The following is a 22,047-nucleotide window of genomic DNA, read 5'->3' on the forward strand; positions in this document are numbered from 1 at the left end:
AGCCATGTGTGTGTCGAGATGAAGAGGTTTAAGAAAGTGCCTTCAGAAGCATGTCTTGTGCATAAAACAGGGCCCACAATGCTGTGTGCTGTGTTGCTTCAAAGGAGCAGAATTTGGGACAAACATGCCATTTAGATTTAGAAACCCCTCCATAACAGTAGCAGTTGAAAGAGCATTGTATGGTCTAGTATTCTAGATATTGGAGTTTTAAAACTTCCTATTTATATTTGGAGAAACCTTCCGCTCACAATTTCAGTTCTCCTCTCGTAAATATGCTGAAGAAGCTTTTAGACAGGCCTCTGCAGAGGGAATAACAGTGTATTGGGGCTTGGGATGAAGACGCAGATCGGTGGTGGTGGTGAAACAAAGTGGATGATATGTAGCAGTAATTTTGGAGATTGAAGGAATTTCTACATTGTTGCAATTGCATGTCAGGTTTTTATTAGGAAGAGTTACTCCTTTTCCATGGGTAAGAACCTCACTTCTTCAGATGCAAGAAGTGAGGTTCTTACCCACGAAAGCTTATGCTCCGATACTTCTGTTAGTCTTAAAGGTGCCACAGGACTCTCTGTTGCTTTTTACAGATTCAGACTAACACGGCTACCCCTCTGATCCTTTTCCATGCTCAATTTTTGTTTTTGATACTGAAATTAAATAGGTGCAGCCACTAGTGTGGATGGAGTTATATTGATTTGATATTAAGGTGGCCTTATATCAGTACAGCTTTTTCCTCTTTGCTACAGGAATACACTATAGACACCTTTATTCGGATGTTTCTGCACCCCCTCTTGGGAGGGTAAGCGGTACAGTTTTTGTATGCAGACAAGCCCTAATTCACCCCTTTCTTCCAATCATGATGCCCAGGTAGAAAAAAGTTTCTTTCCTTGCGTGGGAGGTATGACAAACCGTCTAAGTTTTAAATAGCTATTTCAGTAGAAGCTTCAGATAAAGTTGGTTGGATCTGGCTCATTTGATGGACTGAATTTGTAATAGATTGGGGCCATTGTAAATTTGCATAATGGGGTTATCAAAGTGTGTGGGGGGAAAAGTCATATTATTTCAAGTTTGTTAGAAACCTGTTTTGGTATTAAACAGTCTTAAAAATACAACTGGTATAGCATCTTTCATCTGATGACCTCAAAGCAATTTGCAATGGTGGGTGTTACCCCCTTTTAGAGAGAGGGAAAATGTGGGAAAGTGAGATTAAGTGACTTGCACAACATTTTTGTCATAGAAATAGCTGAGCAGATTAAAACGCTGCATGCAATGCATATTTTTTTTAAAAAAATACAATTAACCTTGATTTTTAAATAAGGCAAATAACTTGTCATTCAGAAACAGGGCAGGTAGACTGACTTCCCACAAATGGTATTCCATGTGAGGCTAATTACAGAGGAGATTGGTTTCCAGATCTAATTCATTGCTGTCTGGTTTCTCCATCTCGCAAAATAAAACAGAACAGTTCCCAAATCAGTATATTGATTAGATGCGTGGTGTTTTTATAGAAGTAAATCTTTCATCAGCCACAGTGTGTGTGCCAGTCCAATTTTCTTCTGTTAAACTAGGCAAAGCTTCACTCCAAATGTGACTGTTATCTGGTAAATTGCTCATAGAAATAGCCAGATCCACTGTAGAATAACTGTTGTTAAAATCCATTCTGTGGCACTGATTTTTTTTTTTTTTTTTTACATTTCAAAATCAAGTTGGAACTGGGAAAAAACATCTCTATTCCAGGACTGGTAGAAACAAAGTGGTTTGGGAAGGTGAGATGGAAGGGAATAAAACTAGGCTAAAGGAAAGCCGGCTAGTAGGTCAATGGACTCTAAAAACAATCAAGTAAAAATGATCCACACCAAATGGACAGACTGCGTTTAACTTTTTCACTGAAATATATTTTGATATAAAGTTACCATCTTATGGTAGTATGCTTGCTAAGACTTGGGGTATTAAGATGCAAATATACTTTGGGACATTTTGAAAGAAACAAGATGTACAAAATGACATGGTAAATTGATGAGTAATGCATATATTTATTTCTAAGAAATTAAATAATTAGTTTTGGATATACACAAGCAAGCTGCTGTACAGTAAATAGCCACATAAGAATCCAGCCTAGAAAAAAGAAAGATTTGTTTAAAGTATTGTCTTAGTGGACTGTATCTGTCACTTTTGACTGTTCTCTTTAACCTTTATCACCCCATAAAAGGTTATAAACACTTAAAAATAATGGAGCCTCAGGTATCTTAACTTGTGTGTTGTGCTCAGCCCTTCTGCACCTTTAGCATAGGATGTGTGGTACTTGTGATAAGATGGAACATCCCCTTGTATCTAAGAAATGAGAGCAATATGTGCCAAGTACTTCTTAGAGGCTGCATACAGGTATTCTTGCTTTGCAAACAAGAGTCCAATTTAGCCATTTTATTTTAATGAGCAACTCAGAAGTATTCTGCTGTAAAATATATGGAAAGAGACTATACTTGTACAACACTCAGGAATCTTAGGCCTGGTCTACACTACGAGTTTAGGTCGAATTTAGCAGCGTTAAATCAAATTAAGCCTGGACATGTCCACACGACGAAGCCCTTTTTTTCGACTTAAAGGGCCCTTTAAACCGATTTCTTTACTCCACCTCCGACGAGGGGATTAGCGCTGAAATTGGCCTTTCCGGGTCGGATTTGGGGTAGTGTGGATGGAATTCGATGGTATTGGCCTCCGAGAGCTATTCCAAAGTGCTTCATTGTGACTGCTCTGGACAGCACTCTCAACTCAGATGCACTGACCAGGTAGACAGAAAAAGCCCTGCGAACTTTTGAATTTCATTTCCTGTTTGCCCAGCTTGGAGAGCACAGGTGACCATGCAGAGCTCATCAGCACAGGTAACCATGATGGAATCCCAGGATCGCAAAATAGCTCCAGCATGGACCGAACGGGAGGTACTGGATATGCTTGCCATATGGGGAGACGAATCAGTGCTAGCTGAACTCCGTAACAGTAAATGAAATGCCAGAACATTAGAAAAAGTCTCAAAGGGCATGAAGGACAGAGGCCATAACAGGGACGCACAGCAGTGCCGTGTGAAAATTAAGGAGGTAAGACAAGCCTACCACAAAGCCAGAGAGGCAAACGGAAGATCTGGGGCAGAGCTGCAGACATGCCGCTTCTACGCGGAGCTGCATGCCTTGCTAGGGGGTGCAACCACCACTACCCAAACCCAAAGCTTCTCAATGGAGAATCACTCAACACGGAAGCGGGTTTGGGGGATGAGGAAGATGATGATGATGATGAAGACAATGACGATAGCTCACAGCAAGGAAGCTGAGAAACCGGTTTCCCCAACAGCCAGGATATGTTTATCACCCTGGACCTGGAACCAGTAATGCCCGAACTCACCCAAGGTGTGCTCCCAGACCCTGAGGGCACACAAGGGACCTCTGGTGAGTGTACCTTTGTAAATATTACACATGGTTTAAAAGCAAGCGTGTTTAATGATTAATTTGCCCTGGCAATCGCGGCCAGTACAGCTACTGGAAAAGTCTGTTAACGTATATGGGGATGGAGCAGAAATCCTCCAGGGGCATCTCCAGAAAGCTCTCCTTCATGTACTCCAAAAGCCTTTGCAAAAGCTTTCTGGGGAGGGCTGCCTTATCCTGTCTGCCATGGTAGGACACTTTACCATGCCAGGCCAGTAGCACGTAGTCTGGAATCATTGCATAATAAAAGCATGGCAGTGTATGGTCCCAGTATTTGCTGGCATGCAGACATCTATTCCTTATCTCTCTTTGTTATCCTCAGGAGTGTGATATCATTCACGGTCACCTGGTTGAAATGGGGTGATTTTTATTAAGAGGATATTCAGAGGTGCCCATTCTTGCTCGGCTGAACAGAAATATGCCCCGCTGTTAGCCATGCGGTGTGGGGGAGGGGTGAAGTGATCATCCCAGAGAATTGGGTGTGTGGGGGAGGAGGGGGGATAGTTGGATTTGTGCAGCCCCTCCTTTTACATTGCAAACCATTTTAAATGGCCAACCCAACGGATGCTTGGTATGGGAAATGAGGGAGCTGCTGTTTGAAACCATTCCCACATGTTATGAAGGTTAAAAAAGCCAAAAGACTGTGGCTTACCATGGCTGCCTGCAAGCCAAATTCTGTTGTCTGGCACTGTGTGAGTGATCTCTCACACCAAACCGGCAGGCCCTCAATATAAGAGGAAAAATGCGACCTTGTAACGAAAGCACATGTGCTGTGTAATGTGAACAGCAAAATTTAACGTGAAAGAGTGTACCCATTGTTCTCTAAAATGTGTCTTTTTAACCACTTCTCCCTTTTCCTCCACCAGCTGCAAATGTTTCTCCCTCGCGTAGGCTAGTGAAGATTAGAAGGAGAAAATGGCAGACTCGGGATGAAATGTTCTTGGAGCTCCAGATGTCCTCCCACGCTGACAGAGCACAGCAGAATGCGTGGAGGCAGACAATGTCAGAGTGCAGAAAAGCACAATATGAACGAGAGGAGAGGTGGCGGGCTGAATCACAGGCTGAAGAGAGCAAGTGGCGGGCTGAAGAGGATAGGTGGCGTCAGCTTGCTGACAGAAGGCAAGAGTCGATGCTCCGGCTGCTGGAGCATCAAACTGATATGCTCCAGCGTATGGTTGAGCTGCAGGAAAGGCAGCAGGAGCAGAGACCGCCGCTACAGCCCCTGTGTAACCAACAGCCCTCCTCCCCAAGTTCCGCAGCCTCCTCACCCAGAAGCCCAAGAACGCGGTTGTGGGGGCCTCCGGCCACCCAGCCACTCCACCCCAGAGGATTGCCCAAGCATCAGAAGGCTGGCCTTCAATAAGTGTTAAAGTTTTAAAGTGCAGTGTGTCCTTGTCCTTCCCTCCTCCCACACCCCTCCCGGGCTACCTTGGCAGTTATCCTATTTGTGTGATGAATTAATAAAGAATCCACGAATGTGAAGTAACTATGACTTTATTGCCTCTGCAAGCGGTGCTTGAAGGGGGGAGGGGAGGGTGGTTAGCTTACAGGGAAGTAGAGTGAACCGGGGGGGGGAGGGGAGGGGGGTTTCATTAAGGAGAAACAAACAGAAGTTTCACACCGTAGCCTGGCCAGTCACACAACTGGTTTTCAAAGCTTCTCTGATGCACACCGTGCCCTGCTGTACTCTTCTAACCGCCCTGGTGTCTGGCTGCGCGTAATCAGCGGCCAGGCGATTTGCCTCAACCTCCCACCCTGCCATAAATGTCTTCCCCCTTACTTTCTCAGATATTGTGGAGCGCACAGCAAGCAGCAATAACAGTGGGGATATTGGTTTCGCTGAGGTCTATCTGAGTCAGTAAACTGCGCCAGCATGCTTTTAAACATCCAAATGCACATTCTACCACCATTCTGCACTTGCTCAGCCTATAGTTGAACAGGTCCTGACTGCTGTCCAGGCTGCCTATGTACGGCTTCATGAGCCATGGCATTAAGGGGTAGGCTGGGTCCCCAAGGATAACTATAGGCATTTCAACATCCCCAATGGTTATTTTCTGGTCTGGGAAGAAAGTCCCTTCCTCTAGCTTTTGAAACAGACCAGAGTTCCTGAAGACGCGAGCATCATGTACCTTTCCCGGCCATCCCACATTGATGTTAGTGAAACGTCCCTTGTGATCCACCAGGGCTTGCAGCAGCATTGAAAAGTACCTTTTTGGTTTATGTACTCGCTGGCTTGGTGCTCAGGTGACAAGATAAGGATATGGGTTCCGTCTATTGCCCCACCACAGTTAGGGTGTCCCATTGCAGCAAAGCCATCCACTATGACCTGGATATTTTCCAGAGTCACTACCCTTGTTACCAGCAGGTCTTTGATTGCATTGGCTACTTGGATCTCAGCAGCCCCCACAGTTGATTTGCCCACTCCAAATTGATTCCCGACTTACCGGTAGCTGTCTGGCATTGCAAGCTTCCACAGGGCTATCGCCATTCGCTTCTCAACTGTGAGGGCTGCTCTAATCCTGGTATTCTGGCGCTTCAGGACAGGGGAAAGCAAGTCACAAAGTTCCATGAAAGTGCCCTTACGCATGTGAAAGTTTCGCAGCCACTGGGAATCGTCCCACACCTGAAACACGATGCGGTCCCACCAGTCTGTGCTTGTTTATGGGCCCAGAATCGGCGTTCCATGGCATGAACCTGCCCCATTAACACCATGATTTGCAGATTGCTGGGGCCTGTACTTTGTGAGAGGTCTATGTCTATGTCAATTTCTTCATCAATCTCGTCACCGCGCTGCAATCGCCTCCTTGCCTGGTTTTGCTTTGGAATGTTCTGGCTCTGCATATACTCCAGGACAATGTGTGTGGTGTTCATAGTGCTCATAATTGCCGCGGTGATCTGAGCAGGCTCCATGATCCCAGTGCTATGGCGTCTGGGCTGAAAAAAGGTGTGAAACTATTGTCTGAGGGAAGAGCGAGTGATGACATGGCTTACAGGGATTTAAAATCAACAAAGGTGGCTGTGCATCAGGGAGAAACACAAACAACTGTCATACAGAATGGCCCCTCCGAAAGATTGAACTCAAAACCCTGGGTTTAGCAGGCCGTTGATTTCACGGAGGGAGGGGGAAGCAAATGAATACACAACAAATCTGGTCCATCTATCTTTTACGTCTTAGGCTGGCAGCAGACGGTGCAGCATGACTGATAGCCATCGGCGTCTTCTGGGTGCTTGGCAGAAGATTCTGCATTACGACTGCTAGCCATCATCGTCAAGACGGTGCAATACGACTGCCAGCAGGACTGAGTCTCCAGGAGACACAACATGTCTGCCCAGGTGCCTCTGACCGAACTCACTGAGGAGTACGACTACGACGATGGATACCAGTCGTAATACACCATCTACTGCCAAAAGGCAAGGAGCTGCTGCTGTATAGCAATGCAGTCCCACGTCTGCCAGCACCCAGATAGCCAATGATGGATACCAGTCATACTGCACCGTCTACTGTCAAAAGGCAATTAGCTGCTGCTATGTAGCAATGCAGTACCACGTCTGCTGGCACCCAGATGACATATGGTGACGGTGAGCTGAGCTGAGCGGGCTCCATGCTTGCCGTGGTATGTTGTCTGCACAGGTAATCCAGGAAAAAAGGCGCGCAACGATTGTCTGCCGTTGCTCTCACGGGGGGGGCGGGGGGGGTGATGACATGTACCCAGAATCCCCTGCAACACTGTTTGCCTCATCAGGCATTGGGATCTCAACCCAGAATTCCTATGGGCGGCGGAGACTGCAGGAACTGTGGGATAGCTACCCACAGTGCAATGCTCTGGAAGTCGATGCTAGCCTCGGTACTGTGGACGCGGTCCGCCGACTTAATGCACTTAGAGCATTTTATGTGGGGACACACACAATAGACTGTATAAAAATGATTTCTATAAAACCGGCTTCTAGAAATTTGACCTAATTTCGTAGTGTAGACATACCCTTAGTAAAATCTTAAAGCGATGGTTTTCAAATTGTGGTTCACAAAGCACTTGCTGATGTAGTCCATGTAGAGCTGGCTCTGTGCATGATGTTGGCTCTCTTACTTGTTTCCAGCTGCTAAATCACAGCTACAAATACATTTTCATAATATTACTTTCCTATGTAAGCAATTGCTGTAGTTTCTTTAGGGATATTATGATTGGGAAGGGTGGAGGTCCCCAGGATCAACAATGAGAGATGCTCCATAAGATGCTCTCTCTGGTTGTAGTACACACCATGGAAAAGTGAAGCCCTGTTTTAGTATACGATACAAAACTTGCCATCTGTATTTTACAGTCAGTAATAAGCTCCTCAGGAACCTCTATGCTCAGGGGAGCTGCAGCTAGGGATGCTATGCGTGTGGAAGCCCCCCCTGGCTTGATGTGGTTTCCATCATATACAGGATTTACAGTTTTGCTCAATGATTTTCAGTACCCCCACTATAAAAATTGTTCCAATGCCACTGTGTAAGCTAGGCTCGTATACTTCTTTTTGCTCTTACATCCCTCTTTCAAGGAAATGAGGAATCTTTGAGATACCAGGATATACCAGGGCAGAGTAAGCATGAACCACCTTTTCTGTAACTTCATCTGCTGACTCAAGTCTAAAGAACATTCTACATTGTGTGAGACTTGAGTGCCAAAATGGATAATAGCTGTGTAAATAGCTGAACTGCTGATGAAGAGTTGGGGCCTGATTTTTTTTATCAGAAATGCTGAGTTCCTGGAGCTCGTATAGGCTTCCACTGGAGTTTTGCGTGCTCAATACCTCTGAAAATCGGGTCCACAAGGTACATCTTGTAAATGCACAGCAAAACAAAACTGAAAACAGCTCTGAATGTCTCATCACACTTACAAAGCAGTGCGCTTGAAAGTAAGCAATGTTTGCACAGCAGCACAAGCACAGGTTGAAGTTCAAAAGAAAATGCATGTTTATTCAGGGAACACCCAAACTAGGCAACGAGGTGTTGCTGCTAGCAAGTCAATTATTGACCTGTCTGAGACTTTCTTGGTTCAATTTTTATAGCTGTTTATTTTTTACCATTCTTGATAAAGGACCACTGTTACAATTTTATTTCCGTTCTACCATATATGGTGCTAAAGTTTTGTAACCGTTAAACCTACTGGCTGCATCTCTGGCCTTTGCTTTTTACAGTGAAACATGATGAAAACTGCTCACTGTTCTCCCACTTATAAACTTCTCCATATTCACTTGGTGTGAGCCTTACTCTCCATTTATGGGAGCCAGGTCCTAGGTGAAGATGACACAATGCACTCATTTGAAGTGGTCAGAAATAAATAATTTTTTCATACATACCAGAGAGTAATATTGGATGGATTCTGAGCACAGGGGGTAACTGCATAAGCCCAAGTTACATTTTCATCTGCACAAATCGTACTTGGTGAGACTGAGACATTTGTTGATTGTGACTGTGATGTCTCAGAGCATTGATTAGCAATCAATTTTTTTTCTTTTTCACATATTCCCCTCTTCCCTCCCCCCCCCCCCCCCCCCGATGTAGCAAGGAAACATTGGCTATTGTCAGCTGAGATCCAACTGAGTTCTAACAACTAGAAATGGGAGAACTCATATTACCTAACTTTCAGTCTGCAAGAATATCAGGGTCTCAAAAGTTGTACTTGAGCTCCAGTGTTTGCCTCATGTTCTGCTTAGATCAGACTGAAAAGAAAAAAGCAGGGGAGAAAACCGTGTTTGTGTAAGGAAATGGTATTAACTTTGGAGGCTTAAGCTCTCAATCTTCAGTTAGTTTTGTGAACAAATAAGTTGTTCTGAGACCTTGAAAAACCATCAACTCCATGCAGTTTGTCCGTTCCTACTCACCCTAAAATGTAATACAGTATGGCAGTTTTCCCCTGTCCAGCCCACATGTGGAGAAAGAGGGAGATCTGTATCTTTTTATGAATATCTCATGAATTTCAGTTTACCTCCTTGATACTACTCTACATACGTATGGAGTTAAACCAAAGAAGCTGTTTGGGTGTTCTGAATAAACACGCAACTCCTTTTGAACTATGGTCTGTACTACTATAAAACATTTTAACAGATTGGTGCTCTTCCCAGTGAGGTGACTATCTGCATTTTCAGTTTATTTGAATAAACTGAAATCTTTTTGGGTGACTTATCTAATTGCGCATTTCCTTTTTGATTAGGCTTGGGATTTAAGGAAAAGTTTTTACTGCAGTAGAAAGAAGAATTTTCTTATTAAAATTCTGCAAACTTATTATTTGAATTTTTGACAGTAACCCTTTTTGTCCTGCAATCTGCAGTTAACTGAGGGCCATGATGGTTTTATAACTGGAGTCATGTTGTTGACTTGTGTGTATGTTGACTTGACTTTGGCAATTATATATAGTGTTGCCAATAAGCTATTCAGAAGGGACTATTTGCTGCAGAGTTAACAATTATAAGGGGCACAAACTGTTTGCCAATATTTGAGAAAAGTCATAAAAGTACCATCTATAGGACGGAAGTGGTGTTTCTGTCATTGTAGTAAATTCACACCTTTGAGAAAAGTAGCTAGGTTGATGGAAAAGTTCTTCCATCAATGGAAAAAATTCTTCCCTCAACCTGTTTCTACAGTGGTTCAGTCAACCTAATTATTCTGCACAACGCTGAAATTTTTCACACCCCTGAGTGATGTAGCTATGTCAACCTAAGCTTTAGCTGTAAACCAGGCCTAAGTCACAGTGACAGCAATGTGGGTGCTCACCCATGTTTGGCCAAAGAGTGCTATCAAAGCCTGTAATGAGAAATTCATCTGGACAGTGCCAGCAGCATATGGTTTTAGAACTGAGATTTATTTTCCCAGCTGCTAAGATTTGCTTCACAGAGACGCCAAAACCCAGAACTGTGACTATAACTGTGGAGTTGGGTAAGGGGTTAAATCAAGAAAGAAAAATCAATAGTTCATTTTCACAGTGAATGTGTGTAGACTGGGTGATCAGAACATAACTAATAAAGCTTTCTCTGCACATGAGAATATTATGTATCCAGCAACTAGACATTTTAAGCTTTTTCAAATTGCTTTTGGGAAAGCAGTGCAAGCTGGCCTTTTCCATATTGTAAGTACTGCCCTTCTGGGTACACACTTCAGAAAAGCAGCCGGTAGATTATGTACATGGGTGTTGCCTTTTATTTTATCAGGCTCTTGGTTGAAAGAGAGATGCCTTTTGTAGAGTGTATGAAGAAAAGCTGATGCAAAACCAAGAGCTATAACTAACTGACAGGTTCAGACTTTTCAGGATATCTTAGGTAATAGAAAGTGAGTCTATTTACAGCATGTTTCTGGCAGATAGGAAGTATGGAGCTTGTGAAATCATGATAATTAGAAAAATGAAATGCAATAGCAGGACAAACCTAATCACTAGCTTCTCTTTGACAAATACAGCTCATAATACTGTTGACTTAATTTCAGTGGGATTGCTTGCAGAGTCACCTACTGGCACAGATTCCAGTGCCTCCTTCAAGCTACCCTCTAAGACTACTGTGAGGGAAATCTAAGCCTCTGTTGCTCTGGATCCCTGGGATGTTTCAAGCTCCTGGAGCCTCAATGGAGTCAAGCCACTGCCCATAATCTAGGGGTCTGAAGGCACTCTCTCAGGCACAGACCTTCTGTCTGACATCCGTTTCTGAGTTTTGGAACCCACTGGCTGGCTGCTCTGGGTGCCCTCCAGACTTCCAAGAACTTAAACACATTCTCTCCCAGAACTCCACCCAAAAGGTGTGAAAAAGTTTCTCTCTCCCAGTACTACCAGTTCTTGTGTTTGAATGTTTCTGTTCAAGAAATCTCTCCACCTCTTTCTCATTTGGTGGTCTGTAATAGATCCCTACCATTATGTAATAGATCCCTACCATCCCTACCCCTTTTATTTTTCCCCAGAAGCTTTCAGCTGGTCTGCATCTCACCTCCTTCTGGACATCAGAACAAGTGTATAGATTCCTGATGTAAAATGCAGCACCTCTTCTCTTTTTCCCCAGCTGCTAGCCTGTTCCAAAGTCAGACAGATAGAACTGCACATAGGAAATGGAAACATGCATTTTAAAAGGAACTTTTGAACCAAACAAATAATCTTTGTAGTTTGCCAGAAAAATATAGTTTGTGCCAAAATACTGTATCTGCCAGGTCCCTGCTCTTTGAGTATGAAATATTTAACTTAATGGATGGCAATCAAACTTAAATATTGTTATTGTAATTCAGTGGTCTCCAACTGTTTTATGCCCAAAATCACTTTTTGAATTTAAGGGCAATCCAGGATCTACCCTGCTCCTTCCCTAAGGCCCTGCCCCTTCCATGAAGCCCCACCCACTCCATCCCCCACTCGCTCTCCCCCACCCTCACTCACTTTCACTGGGCTGGGGCAGAAGTTGGGGTTCGGGAGGGGGTACGGGCTCTGGGCTGGGGCCGAGGGGTTTGCAGTGTGGGAGGGGGCTCTGGTCTGAGCCTGGGTCAGGGTATAGGAGGGGGCGAGGGGTGCAAGCTCTGGGAGGGAGTTTGGGTGCAGGAGAGGGCTCTGGGCTGGGGCAGTGTTGGGGTGCAGGAGGGGATATGGGCTGTGAGAGGAGGGTCAGGTCTGATGCAGGGGGCTGGAATGCAGGAGGCGGTTCAAGGTTCAGGAGGGGGCATAGGGTGCTGGCTCCTGCTGGGGGGCACTTACCTCGGGCAGCTCCCGATCAGCAGCACAGCGGGTCTAAGGCAGGCTCTCTGCATGCCCTGACCCCACTCACGCACATCAGCACCTCCTCCTCATCACGAGCTGGGCTACCCCCCCGCACCCTGCCAGCCAGTAGTGCACCACATAGTCACCCCGCTCCCGGAAGAGGCCAAAACGCCTCTGCGGCCCTGTGTTAGCTCACAATGCTGAATTTACATGCCAACAGACAGGCAGGTGAATAAACATCCTTGTCTCATAGGCAACCTGTTTTGCACTTCTGCTGTGATACAGAATGTAAGAACATATCTTCAGTATACATACATAACTCCTTACCTAGTATTTGTATATGCCTTTCACAGACTAAGTTAATGACCAGTGACCGTGGCTTTCATTTAAGACCTCACATGACATTCTTTGGTGAACCAGAATGTACATATCAGAATCAGGATATTCTTGTAACCTTCTGGCCATTTGGCACTGAGGGGTTTTTGGGTAAGCGTGGAGATCTGCAAAAGATCCTTAGAATCCATATGCAATCGGCTCTTTGAATGAATGTGAAGGTGGAGCATTTGTTTTTTAGATTACTTTATTTGGTCACAGAACCATTGGGGCTGACCCTTTCTATACACCAGAACAGAGGCTAGTTTGCCTTCCCTAGTTTTGCTTTGTGGTTACTTACCCTGCCCCTTCTGGTGCTGTCCATTTCTTCTCCCATTCCCTATGACACAATCTGCTCTTTGGGGAGAGCTGTGAAAACCATAATCCTTTAAACACCAGGGCTTTAGAAAACAGGTTAGTGATGTATCTGGGAAGCATCTTTACACTGATAATTTGAAAATCATAGAATCATAGTACTGGAGGGGACCTGAGAGGTCTTCTAGTACAGTCCCCTGTACTCTAGGCAGGACTTCACATATTAATGATCTAAACATACCCATTGGTACAAACTGTAAATGGTGTGTATCCTTGTAGAAAGAGTCACAAAGCAGTTCTGCACTAACATAATCACCTGTTGGATTTTTGGGAGATCTTGGGTGTTGAGGGGGGAAGGAGGGCTGATCACTTGATGATATACCATATAACTCATGTGCATGTTAACAGGAATTACGCAAGTATACAGAGAGAAAATAGACCCCACTAGGTATGTAGGCAGTGACTTGTACTGTTTGTTTTCATCACTTCTGAGAGTTGAATTTAATCATAAAGCCGAGATGGTGTCTGTGAAACTAGCATTTCAAATAAAACTTCTGTGTTGTATTGACCAGCTTGTTTTAGTAATGTTGTGTGAGTTGAGCTGTCTACCTTCGTTTTTAAAAAGCCAACAACAGTCAAGTATCAGAGGGGTAGCCGTGTTAGTCTGGATCTGTAAAAAGCAACAGAGAGTCCTGTGGCACGTTTAAGACTAACCGATGTATTGGAGCATAAGCTTTCGTGGGTGAATACCCACTTCGTCAGACGCATGTAATGGAAATTTCCAGAGGCAGGTATAAATATGCAGGCAAGAATCAGTCTGGAGATAACGAGGTTAGTTCAATCAGGGAGGGTCAGGTCCTCTGCTAGCAGTTGAGGTGTGAGCACCAACGGAGGAGAAACTGCTTTTGTAGTTGACTAGCCATTCATAGTCTTTGTTTAATCCTGATCTGATGGTGTCAAATTTGCAAATGAACTGAAGCTCAGCAGTTTCTCTTTGGAGTCTGGTCCTGAAGTTTTTTTGCTGTAAGATGGCTACCTTTACATCTGCTATTGTATGGCCAGGGAGGTTGAAGTGTTCTCCTCCAGGTTTTTGTATATTGCCATTCCTGATATCTGACTTGTGTCCATTTATCCTTTTACGTAGTGACTGTCCAGTTTGGCCCATGTACATAGCAGAGGGGCATTGCTGGTACATGATGGCATATATAACATTGGTGGACGTGCAGGTGAATGAACCGGTGATGATGTAGCTGATCTGGTTAGGTCCTGTGATGGTGTTGCTGATGCAGAGTTGGCATCGAGGTTTGTTGCATGGATTGGTTCCTGAGTTAGAGTTGTTATAGTGCGGTGTGTGTGGTTCCTGATGAGAATATGCTTAAGATTGGCAGGTTGTCTGTGGGCGAGGACTGGCCTGCCTCCCAAGGTCTGTGAAAGTGGGGGATCATTGTCCAGGATGGGTTGTAGATCACTGATGATGCGTTGGAGAGGTTTAAACTGAGGAATGAGGACTGTAGGTGATGGCCAGTGGAGTTCTGTTGGTTTCTTTCTTGGGCTTGTCTTGTAGCAGGAGGCTTCTGGGTACACGTCTGGCTCAGTTGATTTGTTTCCTTATTTCTTTGTGCGGATATCGTAACTGTATTCACCCACGAAAGCTTATGCTCCAATACTTCTGTTAGTCTTAAAGGTGCCACAGGACTCTCTGTTGCTAACAGTCAAGACATTTATAGGGACAGTGCTCACTTGGAGATGGATGCCTGTAATGATTTGTCTCCGAATGGGTTGGAACAGTGTCTTCACACGCACAGGGCCAATCCTGTTCCTACTGAGGTCAATGCAAATCTCTCATTAACTTCTGGCACAATCTGCTCTGGCTATACACAGAATGTTTCCCACTTGACTTTCTCACTGTGATCTCTTCATGGTTATGGGCTGTTGCCATCTTCTAAGTCAAATTGTTCATAAATGCCTTTAATATAGAATTATTTACAAGTGTTGCAAGAATGTCATTGCCCCTGCTTATGCTGAGAAAGAGGTTTGAACTTGGGATCTTCACTGCTAAAAGCATGAGCATCTACTGCTTGAGCTCAAGGACTAGATTCCTTAATTGGCAGCATTGGCAGACACGCAAACTTAGGGAGACCAAGACTCAGACTCAGTCTCCTGCTGAAGGTTATCCAGATGCCTCAGTCAGGATCAGGGTCATATTGTGCTGTGGTAGAAATTGTCTCTGCCCAGAAAATTTCATCTGATACGAAACCAGTGAGTGTGGCAAACAAAAGGAGCATATTGCTGGGGGGAGGGAGAGCGGGTAACACAAATAGGATTAAACTATGGTCTGTAAATTACCAGTAGTTGCCAGAGCAATTCTTTCTGGTCAAGATAATTAAACTCTTTGAGAACCAAGCACAGGGCGTGTGGGAGAAAAAGGATTCAGAAGAGAATCGCTCTCCTCCATCGCGGTCTGTAGAGTGAAAGTTCAGCCACTGCAGCACTTACCTTCATCACTTTCCTAATTTTGTGTTACTTGTGTTTATGCTGCAATTTTTTGAAAAGGACAGTGGTGCACAATATCCTACACTGTTCCCAGTAATAGCAACCTTACATTGGACAGTTGTGGTGGATGAAGGTAACCAAAATTAAAACTGCTGATACCTGTGACTACTTTATTCAGCCTATTTGTAGATGCAGGTAATTTGTTACCCAGAAAACACTTTCAATAATGCCTTGTGGTCCTTTCTAACCCTATCATTCTATGCTTCCTCCAGTCCGTATAATGGTCATGAGGCTGGAATCATTAACATAATCCTGTCACTTTAAAAAAGAGCATGGCAAATATAGGGTGTGTGAACAGGATTTTCTTTCTAGTATGTTAATTGGATGTTTTCCCTTTTAGTTTTTCACCCAGTTTAGTGATTGGTTTAAAGTTGATGTAATGAATCACTGAATTTATATTTCTTATAGAAATATATTTATAAAATTGTATTGTCTCTTGGAAAGTATTGAGACATGAGAAAGGTAAAGACATTCACTAGAGCTGGGAAAGCATCCAGTAAAGTTTGGTCAAGTGATAAAGTGGTGAGGGGTATGAACAAATAAACTTTTAAAATAATCTCTTTGATATGTGGTTTACATCTTAACTGCAGTTCCCACTTCACAAATGATCGATATGTTTACATGAAAAAAATAGGGGGGGAAACTGAGATAGTTTTGAGTTCTATTTGTGTTACCACAGTTTTCATAAAGTTATAAAGGTTTCTGCAAGCATATAAAGCTGCAGTTCCATCACACTCACTTGTTAAGTTTCTCAAGTGTTATTGATGAAAGCAGAAAGGAATTTAATACTAACCAGAAGACTATTTTAATATACATATAGACTGTTAAACTGGAAATCTATTGCTGGTTTGTTTGATTTGCTTGATATTGCAGTAGTTTATAATTTTTTAAGCACTTCATTGGACTAGGTTTGATGAAACTAGGTTGCTTCCATTTATCTATTTGAAATTCAGACTTTTTTCAGTGAACAATGATCAGCAACAGTTCCCCCTAATAGTATCTGGATGGCCAATTCCCACCTCCTCTCACTTATTAGCAATGTATACATACTGCAGATGTGTGTTTTTAAAAAACAAAATTAAAAAATCATGGGGTGGATCCTGCTCTAGCTGAAATCAACAGGACTTTTGCTGTTGTCTTTGGTGGGGGGGGGAGTAGTATAGTTCCTCATATACTTTTGGAAAAACAAGTAAGTTTTGTCTCCATAATTCTGTCTGAATAGAATGATTATTAGTGTTGTACAGCATTTCTCTGTAAAGTACTTTTAACTATAATGAGCCATGGCTTCAAGCACACACAAACAACACACTGGTTGGCAGGGATTGAATTTGGGACCTAAGCACTAAGAAACAGGTCTCTTTCATTTGAGCTAAAATGATACCTCGGTAGTGGGATTCAATTAAATAGGTGTTCTTTCATGCAGACCTGGAGTTAAAACCTTGCTCCTCCAGTGCCGTAGCCTTAAAACATGTATGTTCTCTTCAGATTTGGACATCAGGTTGGGAGAGTGATGGAGCAAATCCATATATTGTAAGCCAGCTGATGATCAGTGTTTGAGGTTGGAGGAGGAAACATAGTCATGACCAAAGGCACCCAGCTCAAAAAAGTAGTTGAATTATTGATTCAACTAATGGCACTGTCACAGGGTCTCAGCCCTACCTGTGAGACTGATGCTTTGTTCCGCAGGCTGGTAAAATGAAGGAGGTCTGGTGACTGTGGCTGGGGAGTGGTGAGGTCAAGTAGTCTGATCAGGCCTGGGTTAGATAAAACAGAGGCCTGTGGAGAGCCAGAGGGAGGAGGCCTGTGGAGAAGGCAGAGCTCTTCTTGCTGGTCAATATAATTAAACTCTTTGAGAACCATGCACTGGGATTGTGGGAGAAAAAGGATTCAAAAGAGGATCACTCTCCTTCATAGCGGTCTGTAGAGTGAAGGTGAGAAGGCCAAACTCTAAGCAAGAAGTCCTGGGAGTTACTGCTGGGAGAGCAGACCGATAGGGTGGAGAGGCTGGGCCCAGCCTGAGACTGGGGCAAAGAACCTTCTTGGTTTGAATTCCATTTGTTTTATGCCCCCTTGTTGGCAGGACTTAATTAATTGGACCCCAGAAGGGGAATCCTGTTCATGGTATCTTGGAGTGTCTGGTATGGAGTAAGGTGCTCTTTGGAGAGGGGAAAAAAGAGGCAGGGCTGCTGCAGAGCCACCCCAGTCCATGAAAGTGGAGCTATGGAGGTGGCAACCTGGCCAAAAGCACAAAAGTAATAATTCTCTCAATTAGTTTTAATTTGGAAAACTCAAATTCTTAATTACTGGGCTATGATTGATTAGAGTTAAGGGAGAATAGTAGCCTTGTATTCAGCTAGGAGGTAACAGTTCAGCTTTATTTAGCATAAAGCAAACTATGTCCAATGATGCTTAACAGAAGTTTTGCCAAGGGTGATATGGTAAGACTACTATTAGTTCATTTAATTACCTTGCAATTTCATTGGCTAACAGAGTGCCCCTGGTAGTATAATACACACACAAACCAAATGAATGTAGACTAATGCACCATTGAGTCTGATTCTGCAACACTCTATCCATGTGGAGTAGTCACTTATTTGCATTCATGGTCCCTTTGAGGTTATTTGCCAGTAATCAGCCCTAAGTCTGCACAACTGAAATTGTAAAAAGTTAAGGTTCTGACAGCAGTGCTAACTTGCTATACATCTTCTATATTTTATGGCTTACACTTTATGACATAAATGGTAATATATTAAGTAGAAAAATCTGTTTCAGAACCTGAACCTTTGAGTCTCTGGTGAGCACCCACATGTTGCTCCTGTTAACAAATTTTCAGAATCAGACTATATTTATGAAGGTGTCTAAATATGGATCTAGAAGCCTGACTTTAGGTACTTGTGTTTGAAAGGTTTAGTCAGAGCCATTGTGCATTAAGGGGGAGCTTGCAATAAATAGGCAAATCATCCTCCGAAAAACTCAAGAACTTACTTAAACTCCATTTTCACAGTAAGCATTTGGTTTTTAATCTTTATTGTTTCCCCTGCCAAAATAAACATCCATTATTTTTTTTAAATCCTCTTTTGTGTTCTGGTTCCTTGGGAAGAAGGGGTTTTGATCACCAGCAAAAGAGCTAAAATAGACTCCAGAATGCACACAGCTGCAGAAACAATTATATTTCTCAACATAAGCTCACATTTATTTGTTGTTGAAGTTCCTTTTATTAAAAAAAAATGTAGAATAAGTAACAGTCCAATGACTACTCAAATGTAAAAAAGAGATGATCAATCTGTAATGATACTCGCGTGCATCCATCAGAACTCATCTAGGCAACATACAATCTGTTTCATTTGGACTGCCTCAGCCAGGATGAAACTCATTCTGGTGCATAAGGCCCAGCATCACTAGCTTTGTGTATCTCTCATCGTTAACCAGAGATTGAGCTTTACTTTGTGATGGTAGTACAGTAATTTCTATTATGGACTTCTGCTATTTAAGAATGGTATGCAGGGTGAGTAGACTGCATTGTTCGTGCATTGGGATGCTTGACTTGAACCTTTACAGTAAGTTTTGCTTGATTTATTGAACTAAAGATTAATTGAACGTTATTAGGAATGACAGAAATTAAAATGTAAAGTTAATAGTTCTCAGCATGTTTACAATGACCTGTGCTGCAGTGCCTGAAACTGTCTTTTATCCCACTCTGCTGTGCTCCACAGGGCAGACATGTAGTGCTGCAGCATAGCTTAGTTCCAGCACGTTTTAATACCTTTTTGGGCACTACTTTCATTCTAGAATGTACCAATTGTATCGATCTAATCTACACCTGTTTCACTAGAGCCTGTTTATAATGTGCTTGATTGTTGAACTGTCTTGTGCATCTGATAAGATTTAAGATTTACAGCACCATTCAGCAGTAATTTATGTAAGATGATTCAAGATTTTTCTTGGTTCATGAACCTGGTACAGTAATAGTCTTGAAGGACAAACAGCAGCTGCCTAGGCAAAAACATTTGAAAAATGTTTAGATTTTTGGGGACTACGCTATTGCAACCACAAGCTGATATTGGATTTTTTTTTTAAAAAGTAACCTGGAAAAGAAAATAAAGGTATGCTCTTTTTTGCTCCTTTATGATGTGTAAAGAAGACCTGAAGCAATTTTAATAGAGCTGGGAATTTTGTATTGATTTTTTTTTTTTTTTTCAGCAGAAGATGCAGGTTCTGAAAAACTGAAATCTTGCAAACTTTTTCCCAGTAGGAAAATCTAAACAAAATATTATGTTTCAGGTTGATCTGAATAGAAGCATTTTAGTTTGAACCAATCAAAACATTTTGTTATGGGTCAGTTCAACATTAATATATGTGAGCGTTAGTTGCCATGTTGCCTCATGTGAGTTCTAGTTTGGGTGCCACGTGCCCTCATTTTTTTTTCTGTGGGCTGGGCTTCTGGGCTGGCCTACATCTTCCATGATTCACCAGGGTCTGACCTCTTGTTGAATTGATATGATGTGTTGTGGGAATGGCATGAGCAAAGAAACTCATGGGAAATGTAGTCTGGCCGGGGAGCCCAGCCTCTGGACACAAGGCACTCGAACTACAGCAAGTTGTAGCACATTATACCAAAGCAGGTCAGGAGGACACAGATTAATGTTGAGTTGAGCCAAAATTAAGCATTTCAATTCCAGAATGTCAAAATGTTTAGTTTTGATCAGAAATGTCAAAATGAAACATTTTGAAGCAAATTTTTGGAACTCAATCCTGTGAAAAATTTTCTTTCAATTTTTCATCCTGATTTGGGAAAACAAATTTCCAAATACTGTACTAGAATTTTCCATTGGATGTAAATTCTGATTTTCTACCAGCTCTAGATTTTTAAATTTTCACGGTTTTTCAAGGTCACCTTCTGTTGAAGCTTAACTAGCCATAAAGAATCCAACTTGATTCTCAGATCTAAGGCTGAATTTGCTTGGATGGCAATTAAGGAAAAATATTTGTAAACTGAGTATATTTGATATGAAATCATTAGATGATAACTGGAGAACCTCACAATGCCATTGTTGCACAGTCAGTTTTCATAGAACCATCATGCTTTGAGAGAGACACAATTTTTAAATGATCTACTTAAAAAAAATATAGAAAAATTGTCATGGTGTATGCCATCCTCCTTCAATAGTTTACAAATCAGATCTCTACTGACATATGATCAAAATAGCATCCCCTGATTCTACTCTTGTTGCTTCTCTCAAGTTACTCAAGTCCCTCAAAATATATGATTTTCTATTTCTCTCTCGACAGATTGCTGGTTGGAGCACCTCGGGAGAGAGGCTTTCCATCCCAGCAAGCCAACAGAACTGGAGGGTTGTATAGCTGTGACATTACATCCCCAGAGACGCATTGCACACGTGTCCTCTTTGATGAGAACGGTAGTCTCTTCCATATTTTTCTTATCAGATGTAGGCTTCAATGGTCTTTCCCACTGAATATAGCATCTTTCTTTTTCTTAAAATCAGTGATCACAAGGAAAACTTTTATTCTTATCCTCTTTAAATGCTTTTCTTATTTATTTTTTGAGTGAAAGCAAGTCTTAGCTTAATTGCTAAAACAATATTGATGACTTTGAATCCAGATGTTTTGCTTATGATCATGTTCTTCAGTAAGTGTAAGTTATATCTTAATTAAAAAAAACACACACAACAAAATCCTTTTTCATTGATATAACTAATCCTCCTCATCAATTAAGGTTTTGTTGTATGGGTAAAGTGTATAGAGAGTGCCACCTAAAGGCTGTTTCAGGTACTACATGGAGTTGTTAACAAATACTGAATTAAAATTAACGAGGAGTCCTTGTGGCAGAGACTAACAGATTTATTTGGGCACAAGCTTTCATGGGTCATAACCCACTTCATCAGCTGCATGGAGTGAAAAATAAAGTGGGTTATGGCCCACGAAAGCTTATGCCCAAATAAATTTGTTAGTCTCTAAGGTGCCACAAGGACTCCTCGTTGTTTTTGCAAAAAGAAGAACAGGAGTACTTGTGGCACCTTAGAGACTAACAAATTTATTAGAGCATAAGCTTTCGTGGACTACAGCCCACTTCTTCGGATGCCATTCTATATGCATCCGAAGAAGTGGGCTGTAGTCCACGAAAGCTTATGCTCTAATAAATTTGTTAGTCTCTAAGGTGCCACAAGTACTCCTGTTCTTCTTTTTGCGGATACAGACTAACACGGCTGCTACTCTGAAACCTGTCGTTGTTTTTGCTGATACAGACTAACATGGCTACCCCTCTGAAACTGGAATTAAAATTGTATTTTTATAATCAAAGCACAAAATGTTCTGACAAGAGTTAACCATAGTGTGTAAAACTGTGTTGTGATAATGCAGCTGATCCAGCAACGGAGAGTAAAGAAGACCAGTGGATGGGTGTAACTGTCCAAAGTCAGGGGCCAGGAGGAAAGGTGGTGGTAAGTCTATAGGACTTGAATATTTATTAGTATTTGTTTAGGGTTATGCTGCATGTTTTAAAGTTGTCTGCTTTTCTATACCCTTACAGAACTCTTTCTAGGTTTTGTTGCTATTAGGTTCCCAAACATAAGGAATTAAATTTTTTCATAGAGGAATGAGGCACTGCAGATAGTCTGAAA

At 42.5% G+C, this 22,047-nt stretch overlaps 1 protein-coding gene across 2 annotated transcripts in view; it reads left to right on the forward strand.

Annotated features, from left to right (window-relative positions):
• Positions 1–22,047, forward strand: part of ITGA6 (integrin subunit alpha 6) — a 68,545-nt gene that overhangs the window by 11,191 nt on the left and 35,307 nt on the right. For both annotated transcript variants that reach the window (XM_034785182.1, XM_034785183.1), the window contains exons 2-3: positions 20,699–20,826; positions 21,788–21,867. In XM_034785182.1, the coding sequence (XP_034641073.1) occupies positions 20,699–20,826; positions 21,788–21,867 (208 nt within the window). The remainder of the gene's footprint in view (positions 1–20,698; positions 20,827–21,787; positions 21,868–22,047) is intronic.

Source organism: Trachemys scripta, chromosome 11 (assembly GCF_013100865.1).
Source record: "Trachemys scripta elegans isolate TJP31775 chromosome 11, CAS_Tse_1.0, whole genome shotgun sequence".
Taxonomy (NCBI): Eukaryota; Metazoa; Chordata; order Testudines; family Emydidae; genus Trachemys; species Trachemys scripta.